This window comes from Marmota flaviventris, chromosome 1 (genome assembly GCF_047511675.1).
Source record: "Marmota flaviventris isolate mMarFla1 chromosome 1, mMarFla1.hap1, whole genome shotgun sequence".
Lineage (NCBI taxonomy): Eukaryota > Metazoa > Chordata > Mammalia > Rodentia > Sciuridae > Marmota > Marmota flaviventris.
This window is the reverse complement of record NC_092498.1, coordinates 146,846,036-146,863,505: the sequence shown is the minus strand read 5'-3', so window position 1 is coordinate 146,863,505 and position 17,470 is coordinate 146,846,036. Positions and strand designations below refer to the sequence as shown.

General features: G+C 52.9%; 1 protein-coding gene across 2 annotated transcripts; it reads left to right on the top strand.

Annotated features, from left to right (window-relative positions):
* The first annotated feature begins 1,047 nt into the window (after positions 1–1,047).
* On the top strand, positions 1,048–17,374 carry Rab35 (RAB35, member RAS oncogene family). 2 transcript variants are annotated; one of them, XM_027923417.2, is made up of 6 exons: positions 1,048–1,241; positions 6,402–6,452; positions 9,204–9,327; positions 13,800–13,924; positions 14,002–14,126; positions 15,193–17,374. In XM_027923417.2, exons 1-6 carry the CDS (start codon positions 1,190–1,192, stop codon positions 15,319–15,321), a joined length of 606 nt encoding a protein of 201 aa, XP_027779218.1. In that variant the 5' UTR covers positions 1,048–1,189; the 3' UTR covers positions 15,322–17,374. The 2 variants fall into 2 exon arrangements, with proteins under 2 accessions (XP_027779218.1, XP_071473180.1); XM_071617079.1 differs by lacking the exon at positions 6,402–6,452.
* Positions 17,375–17,470: the final 96 nt, after the last annotated feature.

Genomic DNA, 17,470 nt, shown 5'->3' with positions numbered 1-17,470 from the left:
AAAATGAGTAGAACTGTTCAGCAGATGTCTGACTAGAAAGGGAGAGTTATAACAGGTAATAAGGACATTAAAGTCTCCCTAGTTCTACATTGAGGATGACAGTGGTAACATCCTGATTTCAACTCCAAGGGGTAGAACAGGTGAGAACTCACTTGTAGAAATGGAAAAACCTGGGCTCAACTTTTAGCTGCTCGGGCATCCCTAACTACAAGACTTTGAGATGAGTATCTAGGTGGTGTGAAATTGGAGGAGAGAGCGGCTGCCTTCAGTGTCTGGACGCGTCTTACACACTGGGTCACTCTTTTCCCAGGCTCTGCTTCAAGCTGGACGGATTCCGGTTCTGGAACTACTCTGCCCATTTTACCAAAGGGACATCTCAGGCTCCAAGGGTCACGGAGCTGGGATGTGATTTCGCCCCATCGCTGACCTCAAGGCCTCTCTCTAGTAGCTACGTTCCGGCAGGCCATTCCTGTCCCTGCTGAACTCGGCAGCCACCTGCCACCCTCTATGGCGGGCCTGGGACACTGGGGGTCCCGAGCCAGCACCGCCGAGGCGGCGTCGACGCAGCAAGGGGCGAGGTGCCCGCGTCTTCCACAGCCAAACGAGTCTGCCTTCACCATTCGAATCCCGGGACCGGAGAAACCCGGAGCTCGGCGTGAGCCCGCCCCCGGCCGCTGAGCGCCTCTCCTCTCCGCAGCGCGTGCGGTCTCGAAGATGAGGGAGCGAGAACGTCCACGGCCAAGAAGGCCCTCTGGGACCCTCGGCTTCTGTCAGTTAGAGCTGGACCGTGACCCTATTCCGCAAGCCCTTGGGACCGCGAGCCGCGGCGGCGACGTTCCCCTAGGAAACGCGAGGAAGGCGGGCCCGCGCTCGCCGGGACTGTGCCAGGGCGCGTGCGCGGTGCGCGTGCGTGACGAGGGCGCGGCCGGTCGGGGCTGCGGCTGCGCAAAGGCGGTACCAGGCCTTGCGCCTGCGCAGTGGCGGGGCGGGGCGGGAAGAAGGGAGGCGGTGGCACCGGCGGCGGCTGCTGAAGAGGAGGAGGAGGAGGAGGGGGAGCGAAGGGAGGTGTTTCTGTCAGTTCCGGCTGTTTGTTCGGGAAGTGGATCCGCCGCTGCCGGAGCAGCCCGGAGGGAGCTGCGGATCGCGAGGCCAGTACCGACCCCGCCCGCGCGCACCGCCCCCGCCCGCCATGGCCCGGGACTACGACCACCTCTTCAAGCTGCTCATCATCGGCGACAGCGGTGAGGGCCGCAGCGGCCGGAGGCGGCGCGGGCCCTGCCGGGCGCGGCCCGCGGGGGCCTCAGGCGGGCGGGCAGGCGGGCGGGGAGGTGCCGGCCCGCGCGGGGCGGGCGGGCGGGGCTGGCCGGCGGCCGCGGGCCCTAGGGGCGCGCCGAGGGGCTCCGGGCCGCGCGGAGCAGAGTCGGGGCGCCGGGCTGCCTAGCGGAGGGGCCGAGCGCGCGGGGTTCACTCCCCGCGCCTGTTCCTGCCTCACGTGTGACCTTGGTCAAGTCGCGTATTTTCTGGAGTTGAAGAGATCTGGGTTCGAGTCCTGGGATTACCAGCTTCTTCACTCTGTGACCTTGGGCAAGTTGCATCACCTTTCTGAGCCTCAGTTCCTGCATCTGAGAAGTGGGGACTTGCCTCGCTGGGTGGTGTGAGTGAGTATTCAGTGAGATAAAGTGGGCAAAGTGCTTAGCGCCCGTTCTGGCGTAAAATAAGTTCTAATTCAGTGTTAGCTATTGTTGTTATCATCATCCGTATCTTTTGTAAGACTCACTCCTCTGTAAAATGGGGATATTCCCAGACGTGTCTAATGGGATTGCTGTGAGGTTTAGATGAGGTAAGGCACGTGAAGGCTTCAGCATGGTTCTGCTGAATTATTATTAAATGTCTGCATTGTTCAGTTTCCTCATCCGTAAAATGGAATAGTAGTAAATCCATCTCAGAAGGCTGATGTGAATGTTCAGTGAGATCCTGCATATGTAGTGTTCAGTAGAGTGCTTGACTAACAGCAGTGGTCTTTGCTGTCACCCCACCCTACTATGAACCAGAGGAAAATTAGGGGTGGCTTAGCCAATATTACAAATGTGGGCTACATGCACACTCCTTGAGTCTTCCTAGCTCAGATGGCTGCTCCATCTCTAGTTCCTAGAACAGTGCCTGGCAGCCAGTAATAGTTGTTGAATGAATGAACATTGAGTGTCTGCACAAAAGGTAGATTAAGTTTTGGCAAGAGTGAAGGGTTTTAGAGGTGTTGGGAGTGTGACAGGTGAGCAGGTTTATGGGTTGACCAAGGCAGGCCCCAGAAGGTTTATGGGAGTATAGCTGAGGTGCTGCGATTATATGATGTCCAGGAAGGAGGCTTGGGAGCAGCTAAGTTTACAGACCAGACCTGAGTTGAGTGTGGGGAAGCTGGTCATGTGATGATTAGAGGCAGAGGCCAGATTGGTGGTAGAGCCCATGGATTGCTAAGGAGAGAGGGAACCAAATCCCTTTTAAGATTCAGAGTGTGCGGGTATTAGATGCAGTGTTATAGATGAATGGTAGAAATGGATTGTTTTTTGGTCTCACTTATGAAGTGGGATTGGGAATGTTGTTGGTGGCTTAGATCTGGTGGAAGATGGCTGGGGTTTCTGTGGTTGCTGATGGAGGGGAGATGTAAGGGGAAGAGTTGGGGGCTAACCAACCAATAAGATGGAGGAGTCCCTGTGGTTGGGGATGGAGTTAGAAAGGTGGAGGACTGATTGGTTATGGTTTGAATGAAATAACTAGATAAGCTGTGATGCCTTGTACTTTGACATGGCCTTTGGCACTCCTCAGGGTCCTGAGGCTTATACCTTTATAGGCTTTACTTTCTGCTCTGGCCTTGGTTCTGAGCAGCTGGCCCCAAGGTGATTTCTCTCCTTTTGCAATTAAAGTTAGACCATCATGGTCAAAGGTCTTTACCCCCTGCAAGTCATCTTCAGCTTGTGTGTTGACTCCAAAAATGAAAGGCCTAAAGTTAGCAAGAAGATGCAGCTTGTTGGCTTTTCTACCCCAAAAAACCCAGGGGATGATTTTGGCATTCTTTCTCAACAGTGCACTTTGCCTGGGGTATTGATTTTGCGCTCAGAAGTCAGGTATGGGAGAAGACTCATGGGGTCAAGATTTATGTGGTCTGGCTCCTATTTCAGTCTGAGCATGTAGGCCCGGCTTGTGGAGAGGAGCTAGATGCTTTGCTGTTTGATTTCTCCTGACAATGACTTAATACTCCAAGTTGAACACTTAGGAGACTGGGAGATGGTAGCCTTGGGAGTTCAAACTAAGCTTTGCAGCTGAGTGGGGAACCTGACATCCTCACTACCCCACACTGGCCTCCTTGTGTGTGTACTTCCTTAGGGGCATATCAAATGATTTCACAGATACTTTCTCATCTGATTCTCACCCATCACCATGCAGCTTGTCAAATAAGGAAACTAAGGCTCAGAGCTTGCCCAAAATCACACAGCTTCTCAGAGGCAAAGCTGGGAATTAATGCACATCCTTCTAATATGGGTGAGAGCATCTGGTGTCAGGCTGGCAAACTGTAGGTCCTCAATGAATGTTAGTTTCTTTCTTTATAAATCTAGAGTTCTTCTTCCCACTCTGCCACATTGCACATGCTTCTGGAATTTATTCCCTCAGTTTTTGCATCTCTTCTCTTATGCCTGTGATTCTACACTTCCTCTTTATTTTTTGTGACATTGGCTCAGATTTGTAACCACATTTCATCTGCATCTACTGGGTCAGTCATCCTCATTCTTAGAACCTGGAGTGGCTTTCAGAGACCTAGTTAAAGCCCTTCACTTTACAGATGAGTAAACTGAGGCTCAGAGATGTGATGTGACTTGTCTGAGGCTGTACAGTGAGGCTGTTGCTAAGACGACTAAAATTGAGACCGCTTCACTTGAAGGTCTAAGGGTCTGCAACAGGTTGGAATTGAAGCAAAGAGGAGCGAGGGGTCAGAAGCCCAGGGGAGGACCAGGGCCAAGGTGAAGACTTTTGTGTGGCTGGCATGAGAAGGACCAGAGGCAGAATGCAGGCAAGTGCTGTGACAGTTGAGTGTCATGTCACCCAGCTGCCAAGAGGCATTGAATGCTGCTGGGGCCTGTTCTTCTGCAGGGTAGGAGATGATGGGATTTGGAGGTTTCTTGCTGGAGGTGGCCATAGGGAACCTTAGGCTATGGCAAAAGTAAGTTGGTACCCTCTGCTTCTTCCCAAGGCCAGTGCTGTAGGTAGCGGTGTGTTTTCTCAAGGAAGCCTCCTCCTGGGATATTTGGGAGGGGTCATCTCAGTGGGTTTCTGTTCCTTTTAGAGGGAGAGCAGTGTGGGATCTGATGTCAGGTCCAAAGCAGCAGACCATGTGGTGACTCTTGTGGCCTTTCTGCAGCCTAATGGTTTTCAGCTGCTCTGTAGAGGACCTTGGGGGGTAAATGTAGGGGATGCTACTGTGACACTGCAGAGAGTACCACCCGCTGTCTTTTTGCAGATATGTGGATTTGGATAAATTTTAATTTTAAAGAGGATTCTGCTGCCCAAAAGTTTGAACACTGCTGCTTTGGCTCCTGTTAATTCTGCAGTCATAGCATTAGGTAGCATAGCTGTCAATGAGATTGGCATTTTTCCAGTCATAATTCATGAAGCAGTGTTTTGTTGGTGCCTATTTAGTGCTGGGCCCAGCTTACACACTGAATTCACAGGGCGGATGAGGCCAGGTCTGTGTACTAGAGGAACTCACAACCTAGTGGCTCAGACACAAGCATTTAGCTGAGTAAGCTGGTCCCAGAAGGCTCTAGGAGAAAGCGAAGGAGACAGCAGCGCCAATCGGGTGTTAGTGTCAGGCAGAGCGCCGGTGAGGACCCAGCCCAGAACTTGGGCTCTCCTTGGGCTTAGCAGGAAGCCTCATGGCTGAGCAATGAGGAAGTGGTGTTGAGCGAGAGCGCTGCAGGCCTGGGGCTGAGCAGCAGGTGCTATGGGCACACACCTGTCTCAGGGAGCCTCACCCCAGCCTGTCTTTGGGAAGGCAGACCTGGTTGTGCTCAGAGAAACAAGTTCTTCTGGACAACCCTGGATAACTCACTTGAAGTCCCCAGAGAGATCCTTAGAGAAGACTGGCCCAGGAGGATGTCACGGGTTAGGTTAAGAGAAACACAAATGCTAGTGTGCAGCAGTGGTTTACAGCTTTGGGTAATAGGGAGTGGGGGTGGAGGCCCTGCCCTCTTTGAGAATCAGATTAAAGCCTTGGGCTTCTCCCACAAATAGGCATATGTACTCAAAATTTGCATGTAGTTGCAGGGTGTTTATGAGATCCTAGGTTAATATCTCATAGCTTTGATGGCATTTCCATTAAAAGTCAAGCAAAAGTAAGATGTAGGAGCCCACTGGGATCACTTAATTCTGCTTCCTGAGACAGGTGCTAGAAGGCTTCCCCAGCAGGAGGTATCAGGAGGCACTGCAGAGCCCTGGAGTTAGGATCTCTGCTCTGCTGCTTCCTGTGGTGGCGCCTTAGGTCAGCTGCTTGGCTTCTGGGAGCTGCAGCTTCCTCATCTGAGGGGATGTAGTTGGGATTCTGGGAGCAACAAAGTGTCCACCATGCAGAGTCAGTGCATGTTAATTATTTTCTTCTGAGTTTGATTGGACTTAAGGGTAATGGGTTGGGGGAGGGCAGGAGGTCACAGGATAGGTGCACTTAACAGGTTGTAGCCACCGTGTATGAGATCAAGGGGAGCTAGGCTAATGAGAGTTCTGTCTGTGGAATAAGCAGCCAGGAGCTTCCTCAGTTTGTGCCGTGGCCTGAGCACTTGTGTGCCGGTGGCCTGATAGGATCCTGCAGAGTCCACCACACCACCCACCTAGCTGGTGGTGATTCAGCCAGGGGAAGGTGGCTGATGCTTTTAGCCGTGGGTCTCGGTTTCCCCCCCTGCAGCATAGCCCTGATGATCTCAAGGGTTCTTTTCAGTTCTAAAATTCCTTGTTTCAAGCTCCATATGTGGTGGGTGGTTTTCTAGAGACCATGTTCTGGATGCACCAGGGGGACCAGTCTCATTTGGTTGACCTTTCTCCTTCTGTGTCTGTCTGTCATCTCTTATCTCCCTCTGGACTGCCAGGACAGCTCTCAGCAGTGCTGAGAAGTGAGACCCTCTGTCATCTCCCCCCAGGGATTTAGGAGCAGCTTGTCTTACACTAGGATGAAGAAGAAGGTCAGGGATTGAGTGAAGAGATGTGCGTGGTGTATGGCTGGTTGGGGAGATAGGAAGCAGCCTTGAGCAGACAGCTGGCACCACCAAGCTCCTTGTGGGGACTCAGGCAGCAACTCCCTGAGGAAGGATGGGGCGGGAGGGAGGAACGCACCAGCCTGCTGATCGTGGCGCTCTCTCCTGCAGGTGTGGGCAAGAGCAGCTTACTGTTACGATTCGCAGACAACACTTTCTCAGGTGAGTCTTCCCCTGGGTGCTGGTGGGACATTTGGATTTTGAAACCCCCTTCCCTGGCACCAGAACACACTGGCTTCTGCCTAATGTGGGGAACTTTCTCATTCTGGTTTTCAGAGGAAGGAAGAAGAGGGCTGGAGGCTTAGGTCAGAGGCCTCTGAGTTCCGCCTTAATCCATCTTGTTGAAAATCTCCTTTACCACTCATCGTTTCCCTGTCCAGCATCATCTTGTGTTCAACTTTTTTTTTTTTAATTTAAAGTTAAAAAGATTTAGAAGACAGTCCATGCTTAAATTAAAATAAAATTTCCAACAGGAAGGACTTACTAATGTGAAGAATACCAGTTGTCCCTGCACTTGCCCCTCTGCTGCCCCAGGAGCCTGTGTTTATGGGGGGTGTACCTTTCAGCTGCTTTCGGACTCCATTCCTTCTCAGTCTACCAAAAGTGCTTCCACGTTGCTATATGTAGACCTCCCTGGTTCCTTTTAGTGGCTCTGAAGTTCGCTGCACTGTGCATGGATGTACCACAGTTCATTACCAGTGCTCTTGTTATGTGTGTGGTTTCTGGTTGCTTCTGTTTTAATTGATGCTGCACTACTTGGGATATAGTGTATATTTGTTCTTGTACACGCAGTTTCCATAGAAGTGGGGTTACTGGGTCACAAGGTATGTACATTTACAATTTTCGTAGATAATGCCAACTTGCCTTTCAAAGAAGCTGAGATAATTTATAGTCCCACTGAAGGGTTTGAAAGTATCCCTTGTCAACTTGATCAGGGCTTCATTTTTGTTAAACTGATAGAAAGTGCTGTAAAGTTTGAATTAGTATTTCCCTGATCACTGGTAAGGTTGAGCATGTTTTTGTTTGTTAAATACATCATGACACAGGGGCTTCAGGTTGGGTTGGCCTGCCTGAGTAAGAACTGAAGTGTGATTATCTTACAGGGAATTGCTCTGCTGTGTTTGAGGGCAAGCTACACTTAGGAAGTTATTACATGGCTAATGCCTCTCTCTTGGTGGCGAAGTAGATTTTTGCCCTCTTCCTCTCCCTGAAATGGCTCTGCAGCTCTGCTGGTGTTGGGGTATTGGAAAAAACTGGCTTCTCTCTGTTACCTTGATGTAGCAACTAAGCCTCAGTTCATCTGTGAAGTAGAAATTGTGGTTGTCCCTCTGATATAGATTGTTGTGGGATCTCCTGAGAGAGTGCACATCACAGTACTTGGAACAAAGTAATCGCTGAGTATGCACCAGCTATTTGTGGTTGTTATTATCTTCTGTTCAAGGATTATAATTACTGATCAACCTCTAGCTATGCTGGAAAACATTCCTCTTCCTCCATGAAGTCCCTCTAACTCCGCATCAAATCCGCTTTCCACTCTTGGGTGACTCTTTTGCAGTCTCTCTTCTTTCTGAGTGTGCTCCCAGTAGCTTGGCACATCGTTGGCTTTAGCTGGAGGCATAATGACAGCACTTGCCCATGTCTCACGCTGCTGAATTCACTCTGCTACTCTCTCTGAATCCATACATCTCTGGCAGGTTCTTTTCTCTGTTCAACAGCCGTGGTGGCCCTCTCTCACCTGAACAGAGTTTACAGCAAGTTTCTCCACTTGGGGCCTCTTCATACTTTGCATCTTGTAACTCTGTGTTGAGGGGCTGTCCTGTGTGTTGAAGGATTTTAAGCAGCATCCCTGGGCTAGATCTATCCAGCAAGTGGCCAGTTGCGTTGTAATAACCAACAGTGTCTCCAGACTTAAAAGTCATTCCTGGTTGAGAACCACTGGTCTTTATAATCTGTTTCCAGCTTTCTTTCTCTTACTGCTCATACTGCTTATTCTTCCTTTGGTTTTTAATTTTTTTTTTTCACTCATTCAACTACAAGGTGTTTTTTGAGTGCCTAACTGTGCGAGGACTCCGCATGCCTTGGCGTTGTCCAAGACTGGAGGAGCACCAGGTGCATTCTGGTTGAGCTTTGACCTTTATCTTGCTTCACACGGTCATCTGTGTGTCTCATTTCCTACATCATGTTACATGGGGTGCTCCAAAGGGAGGGAGAACTTGTGTTCTTCTTTGTGGTCACCTTTGTGAGCCTGGACTGGACGGACTCACTGGCCATTCTACTCAAATCCATCTTTCACACAGATGCCCCAAGAAAGCTGCTTAACATGCAGCTCATGCCCCTGGTTAAAACCCTCACTGCCTCCCCATCGCACAAAGAGAGTCCAGATTCTCGAAAATGGCACAAAGGCCCAGAGACCTGGCCTTGGCCCTCCACCTGCCTCCCACCACAGGCGTGGCCTCACCTGCACCATTGCTGTTTTGCTACTGTCTCTCCTGCCTGGAGCAGTGCTTTTCAGACTGTGGGTTGGGTCCTGTTTGTCTTTAGGAAGTTAATTTTGTGGATCGTTAAATTCTTTTTAAAAATAGAATAGAAAAGAAAAACCCAGAGTGCATCACAGGTCTGGCCCTTTCTCATGTTAGAGCTGACATGTCCCCACCCCTGCCCACATGAACAGAGTCTGTCCCTCTTCCCTCAGTACCATCCTAGATTTTATTTCCTTTGTAGCATTTATCACTGTGAATTGTCTTTCTCAGTTTCTTTCACTGTATCCTGTCTCACTTCCATTGGGGGTCCCCTCAGGGCAGGCCATATCTTACTTGGGTCTCTGGGGTCTGGACTTGGTGGGACACTCTGTGGGTGGGGCAGTGTGAGACGAAGGGTCTCTGCTGGGCCTGGCTGATGTCGGTGTGTGTGCAGGCAGCTACATCACCACCATCGGAGTGGATTTCAAGATTCGGACAGTGGAGATCAACGGGGAGAAAGTGAAGCTGCAGATCTGGGACACGGCGGGGCAGGAGCGCTTCCGCACCATCACTTCCACGTGAGTCCCCGTCCCACTCCCACCTGCAGCCCCTGCCTCAGACACTGTGGGTTTTTGCACAAAGTTGAGTAGAGTGCTGGTCGTAGAAATCACTGGGTGGCTCCCAAGGCTGTAGGGAACTGAGCTCTTTGATGACCTCAGTGGGTGGGACTTGGCTGTGCCCTTCCCCTTCCTGAAGATGTCAGAGGACGTGGGGAAGTGCTGTGGCTGCTGTGGGGTGGGCGGACTGGCAGTGGCTGAGCACCCTGGCTCTGGTGTCCGGCAGGACAGTGACTGTGTACCCTCCCCTTGGACACTCAGCTTTTCCCTCAGAGTGGCAATAGCCATGGTGTTTGCCTTACCAGGTGTTTGTGACGTGCTGGGTCCAAGTGAACACTGAGTCAGTGGCAGTTCCTCTTGGCAGGTGTCCATTCTGTGCGGGCTCCCCTCACCCAGGCCGACTCCTCGGAGGTGGCTCTCTTGGGAGGCCTGGAAGAACGTGGGTATGTGGGAGCCCCTTCCTCCCCGCAGAGCTTCGGCCGGAAAGTCGGTCCCTAGTGTGTTGCCCTCCCTCATTTGTCACCGCGGTGCCTTTGTGGTTCTCAGCTACAGACAGGACAGAGCCAAGGCCTGACTCCAGGTCCTGTGCAGGGGCTCTTGGTTCTTAGGCTTTTGAGGGGACAGATTCCAGGAACGCAGGGCTTGAAGGCGAACAGTTTGAAATTTAAATTTCTGTTCTGCTGTGTGTCCTTGGGCAAGTTGCCTAAACTCTCTGGGTTTCAGTTTCCCATGGGGTTTATTTTTAGGATTTGTTTGAATGTTGGGACCTGTGTCCAGATCCCCTGCTTTGAGCTTTTTGTGGGTCACCTCCATTAATTCTCTCATAATTCTCTATGCTTGGTGCTACTGTTATCCTCATTTTACAGAAGTAGTCTGCTCCCAGTGATGGCAGAGCCCTGGTTCTACAGTGGGGAGGCTGCCTTCACCCCAGGGCAGTTCCCCTGAGAGGGCGTGGAAGGCTATGAGAAAGTTCCCTGGCCAGAGACCCCTGTCCTCCCTTCAGCATGGAAGCAGGGTGGAGCCAGGCCTGTGCCATCCCAGGCTCTTCAGGAGCCTCTGAGGGTGGGGAAGTGAAGGTGAAGCACTCGCGCAGTGGCAGCTGGGAGTGTGGGCAGAGCAGGGCTACTGGCTGGGCAGGAGGGGCAGTCACTTTGCCCTGTGCTGAGCACATGAATATCATAGCCTTGAATGACTGAAGCCCTGCGGGTTCCCAAACCTGGGGCTGCCTGGGCACAGTCCTGCGGGACGCAGTGATTGAGCTGCCTGAGTGGGGGCTGTCAGCCGGTGTCCCTACAGTGTAGTGAGGACTTGGGGAGGGCTAGGTGTCAGGATTGATGTTGAAAACTTTGGGTCGCCTGGAGCCTATAGGCCCATGTATGAGCCCCACATGGGGCATCAGGGTTGCCAGATCTGGCCACTTACCTCACTTATCCTTACTCTGGGCCAGGAATGTCGCTAAGTCATCACCAACTTTATTTCACTTAATGCCAATGAAGAAGTTTGTGATTATATTATTATTATTATTATTATTATTATTATTATTTTGGTGGTGCTGGGGATTGAACCTAGGGCTTTGTGCATGCCAGGCACGTGCTCTATCAATGAGCCATATCCCCAGCCCCCTGTGATTATCTCCATTTTATGCACAAGAAAACATGCCCGGAGAGGGCAAAGTGACATAGCTCAGTTTCTTAGGATCAGAATTGAGGCCCATCTGATGCCAAAGCTCAGGCCTCTACCTAGTTCATGGTCTTGTGGCCCCACAGACTGGGCACAGCTCCTCCTTCAGTGTCTTCCTTCTGGGGTTTAAAACCAGTTGGGGGCTTCAGGGCAGCAGAGATAATAGACCTGTGCCCTTGGGAGATGCTGGGGGCTGGGAGCTGGGCCCTGGGGCGTCTGAACCCTTCCTGCAGCAGAGGCTCCTGCTGCTGTTCCCCTGCCACACAGTCACTTCTTTTCGGGACTGGGTGGGGTGGGAAGAGGGACTGGCTCCTCCATTCTCTTGGGGAGATTTTGGATGGGTCGCCCAGCTCCTGGGGCAGTTTGTGTTTTTTCAAGGTGCTTGGGAAAGTGGGTGACTGCATACTGGCAGCCTTTGGGCGCTGGCTGGTCCCTGGTGTCTGGGGATGATAAAGGTTGTCCTCATTTAGGGTTCCTTAGCCCCTGAGGTGGGAGGCATGCAGGGCCCACCCAGGGGCCACAGAGACTTGTGCCTTATGTTGGCGGTTGACAAAGAAGGAAGGAGTAGGGAGGGACAGTCAGGGTGCAGAATCATGACCTTTTTTGACCTGGGGCATTGAAAGAGAAACCAAAATTGCATCCTGTGACGGATGCTGAGGTTTGCTGCCCCTGAGAGGTGTGGCTGGGGGAGGGGTGGGATGGAGGGAGGAGGGAGAAGTGAAGAGGAAGAGGAGCCCTGGTGCTGGCCCACGAGTCATACCTGGGGACCAGGATATCGGGCTGGACATTCCACTCAGCCTTGGAGTCCTCACTGGTGAGATGGCTGTCCTGACACCTGTTGGGCCATGTTGTTTGCAAAGATGAACAAGGTGGTGGATGCAGAGTGCTCAGCCCTTGCCTGGCCTGGGCCAAATGTCTGCTGCTGGGACGTGATTCCTGCTGGGCAGCGATTCCCACCGTGTGGGAGCCCAGAAGCACCAGAGCCCTGAGCCCAAGCTCCTGCGGAGACCAGAGCTCCACTCAGATTGAGCCCCTTCCCTGGGCCCCAGGGCCGCCGAGGTTCCCAGGAAGCAGCAGGGGTTTGTGCTGGGGCCATGGCTGGAGGCATTTCTTGGCATCTTAGCCGTCTTGGGCAAAGGAGATTTGCAGAGGCTGCTAGCACTTCCTCTGCTGGCAGGGGACAGTGGCCTGTCTTCATGGTTCCCGGCAGGCACTCCCGCACCCGCCCTGGAGGCGTCCACCAAGCTGGTTGGTGTGCTGAGCTGGCACCGGGCTGCAGTAGGGCCAGGGCTGGTTCTTGGGCCCAGAGCTGAGACAATGGGATTGTCAAGCTCCCCCAAAGCCAAGGAGCAATGCACCCTGGACAGAATGAGGAGTCCTGGGAGATCTCCTGGGATGTCTGGGGGGTGGAGACAGACAGGACCCCAAGCATGGTGGAGGCTCCTCTTCCAGCAAGCTGTCTCTTGGTTTCCTGCCACCTTTGTCTGGGACCCCAGATTGCCACGGAGAGAATAAAGAGCACCCCAGTGTTCACTCTCCCCAGCCCTGTGGTGGTGTGTTAGGTGCCTGTATCCCCATTTCATAGCTGTGGAAACGGAGGCTGTGGCCGGTGGAGCTAGGGTTACTCTTTGTCCTCCGACTGGCCATGAATGTGAAGGCTTCTCAGAGAGCTGGTGGGCAGGCAGGTGACAAGCTGTACCCACCACCTGTCTGCTGCACCCTTTCTCAGCCTGTGCATCCTGTGCCACCTCAGAACCAGGGCTTGGGAAGGAGTTGCTTTCCAGGTGTGCTGCAGGAGCATGCAGGTGCTCAGGGCCAGGCAGGTGGCTGCTAGAAGGTCGGGAGGAAGCAGCCTGTCCCCTCAGGGTTTGCCTCCTGGGTGTCGGAAGAAGCCCCCAGTGACAGAAAAATCTCTGCAGCTTTGGGGAGGAGAGGTGCAGAGGGACATTGTTGGGGGTTACATAGTGCTGGGACAGGGTGCTTCCTGGCCTCTAAGGCCAGGGTTTCAGGGAAGTGTGAAGCTCCGTCCTCTTGTTCCACGGTCTTCATCGTCCCCTCGACTGTTGGTGTGAATGCGGCTGCTTGGTCTGAAGGTCCCTACCAGGTGTCTGGAGAGGAACGTTGACACCCTTCTTCCTTCCAGGCCTGACCAGCTTGGGTCTGCATGTTGGGTGGTGGTGTAGCTGGCCCCCCTTCTAGGCACCCTGGTGCCCACGCAGCTCCCACACTGTCCCTGCCATTAGAATGGATAAGCCAAGAGTGGCAGGAAGGGAAGTGCCACCTGCCCTTGAGGGAGGGGACACAGATATACCAGGGCTCATGAATAGTGCAGCTTCTTGGATTGGCATTTTACTAAATCAGATTTGAGGAAGGAAAATTTTTTGAATGTTTAAACAGGGATAGTGATGACATGATGTCAAATACAAAAATTGTCTGAATTCTAAAAATAAAAGGAGAACTTTGTAGAAGTTTCCGGCTGGTGGCAGACTGAGTCATCTGGGGTGACTCTTTTGACCTGGTCTGCCACCTCAGGGCCAGCCACCCCTCCTCTGCTAGTACCCTGGGGACAGGTGTGAGGAGCTTGTGCTGCTGATGCAGGCCAGGAGTGGGCACGGTGGCCAAGGCCAGGTGCACAGTCCAGCTGCTGAGTGCCAGAATGACTGCTTCTCCCCCACCACTGTCCTGCTGTGGGCAGGCAGGTCATTGGGTCATAGGGATGGGCTGAAGCCCTGACATACACCTTGGCCTTACAGGTATTATCGAGGGACTCATGGGGTCATTGTTGTTTACGACGTCACCAGTGCTGAGTCCTTTGTCAATGTCAAGCGGTGGCTTCACGAAATTAACCAGAACTGTGATGATGTGTGCCGAATATTAGGTGAGGCTGGGGACGGTGGGGTGGAGGGTGGCAGGAGGTGGCCTTACAGGGATGGCTGACTCTGCCTTGCCTTGAAGTGGGCAATAAGAATGATGACCCCGAGCGGAAGGTGGTGGAGACGGAAGACGCCTACAAGTTTGCCGGGCAGATGGGGATCCAGTTGTTTGAGACCAGCGCTAAGGAGAATGTCAACGTGGAGGAGGTGAGTCCCTGGGGAGCGGGAGAGGTGGCCCTGCTCGACCCCCACATCCCTCTCCTCCCCCAGCTTGCTCACGGCCTCTGAGTGAGCAGTGGAAACATTATAGTGACTAACGTCTGTTGGGTGCTTGCTGGGTGCGGGCCCTCAGAAGGTCTTAGCTGGTGTCTCCACAGTCCTCTGAGACAGGTACCACATCTGCATTTCTAATCGGCAAAACTGAGGTTCTAGAACATCACTCAGCTAATAAGAGGCTCAAACTTAGATCTGCCCACCCCTGGCCTTCCCTCACCCCTCCACTGTCAAATCATTCTGCTCTGGCTTTCCTGGGGACTTAGTTCCTTTCCTGTGGCTTCCAGAGCAAGCGGGGCTGGCTGGCCACACCATGGTGGGGAACACAGACTCCTCAGAGTCAGGCTAAGGCCCCAATCCTAGAGCCACCCTCTGTGTGGACTTCATTTTTTCATCTGTAGCTTGAGGGGAACGTGAGCCCTGCCTTGCAAAGATTGAGTCGAGTCATGTCGAGTGCTTGGCACGAAGTACATGCTTGGCAGACGCTGGCTAGGCTTTTTCGTGCCTTCTGCTCCCACCACTGGGGTTACTGTTACCTGCCTTTCTGGGCGGAGTGGAGAGGACTGTGCATTGGTACATGGAGCTTCACTGGACCCTAGCACTGGAATGGTGTTGGGTGGTCCGGGAAAGTTTCTGGGCAGTACCTCGGGGCCCCACGTACACTGAGGTGGCATGGGGTGGGCAGACTGGGGTCCCCTTCTGTCTGCTTACAGGACAGGGCAGCTCTGTATTGTCAGAAGATTCCAGCTCCAGAAGAAAGGGGTTCTCCCATCAGTGGAAAATCCCCGAGAGTGACTTCCCCTTGTTCACACAGTTTGTGGGTCTTTAGTGTCCCCTGTTGACCTTTCAGTAGTTCACCTCCTCCTCCTAGAAAGGGTTTGGAGGACACACCTGCCAAGCCCTTCACGAGCAGAAACAAAGCTGGGCCTGGGGGGCAGCGGTGCCAGCCTGCCTGGGCCTCCCGCTGGGTCTGGGCTAGTCCTGCTGTGTCACCTTGCAGATGTTCAACTGCATCACAGAGCTCGTTCTCCGAGCAAAGAAAGACAACCTGGCGAAACAGCAGCAGCAGCAACAAAATGATGTCGTGAAGCTCACGAAGAACAGTAAACGAAAGAAACGCTGCTGCTAATGCCCCTCAGGCCACGCAGAGACTGCACTGCGGTCCCTCCCCGAGCCCGAGGCCTGCAGGGGTCCTCGGGGGACAGTCTCAGTTTCGTGCCGTTATTTAAAGAATTCTCTCCACGTTTTTTATTGGGAGGCGCCATCGGCACTTCCTCCCCTTCCCTCTCGAGTGCCAAGAAGGTGTTGGACGAGCCCGCCCTTCCCACTGGTGCCCTCCTCCCTGCTGAGGCGCCTGGACCTGGTGAGGACGCTGCCAGCCAAGCGGACTGATTAACCAATTTGTACATAGTGTATATTGCTTTAACCAGCTGCACACCCTTGTTCTGCTCTGGCCTTGGCCTCCTTAATGTCACCTGTTGCAACAGACCCTCCCCAGCCCTCCCCACCGCCAGCAGCTTCCCGCGGAGGCAGCGTCTCCTTCAAGCTGCGTCTGTGGCCGACCTGGGCTGGAGTGGGCTCTGTGTTGCTCACTCTCCTGCAGGTTGGTGGCTTCTGTCCCTGCCATGCAGGCTCTGACCCCTCTCCAGGGTCTATGCCAGCTGTTCTCCTGACCCCACAATTGCTCTGGGAGCTGGGGAAACCTGGCCTTGAGGCAGCCCTGCCCTCTGCTGGCCCCATGCCTTTGGTTCCACAGAGGCAGGTAGTCTTGGCCTCTGGCTGACAGGTTTCTTTTCCTGCCTTCTAGATGCCTCTGGTACAAACCCAGAGGTGCTGTGTCTTCTTAGAACCCACATGTTTCTGTTCCAACAGAAAGGTAGGGGTGTGTTTGTGCAGAGATGGGGCTTTCAGGGGGCTATAGGAGCATTATTTTAACAGATAAAGAATATGAAGCCAAATCAAATGAATCAAGTTCCTCACAATTATTTTCTTTCCCTGAGGTTTGATTGGCACAGCAGCACAAGTTGTGGCTGTCCCACTTTGGGTCCAGTGTTCTTATAAAAAGCAAATGGTTTTCTGTCCTTGTGGGGCTGGGCTCCTAGCCCTTTCTTGGGAAGAGCCAGAAGTCTATGATACAGCACCAGGCACTTCTGGATGTAGGGGGTGGGCACCAGGGGCTGCTGAGTAATGGGAAGGACACCTCTGAACTGGGCCAGGAGACCTTGGATCACTGACGTAACTGTTGTAGTATGAAGGCGGTAGGATTGCTTAGCAGACGGCAAGGATGGTAGCGGGGCTGGCTAGGGCAGCCAGTTTTGATCTACCCCAGTCCCCTGGTGAAAAGCCAGGGTGTCTGCATATGATTATTGCTCTCCCCTTCTGTGGGACACATCATTCCCCCTTCCCCTAAAAGGATCACGTAACCTGGGAAGAACTGATTTCAGCATCATGAAGTGTTTTATTAGATTTCCTTTCCTAGGCGATTTCCAGGTAAAGCCCTGATTGGACAATCACATCACAGATCACACTGCAGATTTTCCGTGTTAACACTGTGGATGGGTTTTTAATCAATAAAAAATGGGGGTTTCTTCTCACCTGTTTCTCCACTTGTCCAAACCGCCAAAAGACGGGGTTCCGTGGCAGGCCTTTGCTTTGGAGCTGCAGGCTGGGGTCATGGGGCCATGGGTGGTGGAGGCAGGGGCGAGGAGGGTGCTGCAGGCAGCCCCATCTGGCTGGGGTAGCTGGGAACAGAAGTGGGGTCTCTGCCCTCAGGACTGTCCTGGCTGACCAGGAGCCTGTGGCCCAGGGGTCATACTTGCCTCTGAGCACTCAGGTGAGGCCGTATGGAGTGCTTGCAAACTCAAGCAATAAGGGTGATCCTGTGAGCTTCCAGCCCAGGACAGAAGCCGCAGTGGCTTCTGGCACCTGGACGCCCAGATGCAGGTGGTGGGTTAATTTTGGTGACGACAGTGTCTGTCCCATTGAGTGTCACACGCATGAATGGGGGGGTTGTTGGGTGGGGGTGGGGGACTCAGGGCTAGACCGACATCCTGGTGGACCTGATGTGAAATTCCTGTCAAACAACAACTTTTAAATGGTTTGCTAGGATTATTTCTGTATTGAAAGTTTCTAATTATGCTTTTTAAAAAAAATCACTAAAAATAAAGGTTCAAGCTGCCAAATTTTCTTTCAGGGTCTTTTTGCTCTGCTCTGAGTGGGCCTGGCTTCTTCCCACCTATTATGTCCAGCTCTTGTATTTAGCCTGAGTCTTGTACAGG

Coding starts and splice junctions, on each gene's coding strand:
- Rab35 (XM_027923417.2), top strand. CDS start 1,190: ATGGCCCGGGACTACGACCACCTCTTCAAGCTGCTCATCATCGGCGAC. Junction 1,242..6,401: donor GCTCATCATCGGCGACAGCG/GTGAGGGCCGCA, acceptor TCTCTCCTGCAG/GTGTGGGCAAGAGCAGCTTA. Junction 14,127..15,192: donor AGAATGTCAACGTGGAGGAG/GTGAGTCCCTGG, acceptor GTCACCTTGCAG/ATGTTCAACTGCATCACAGA.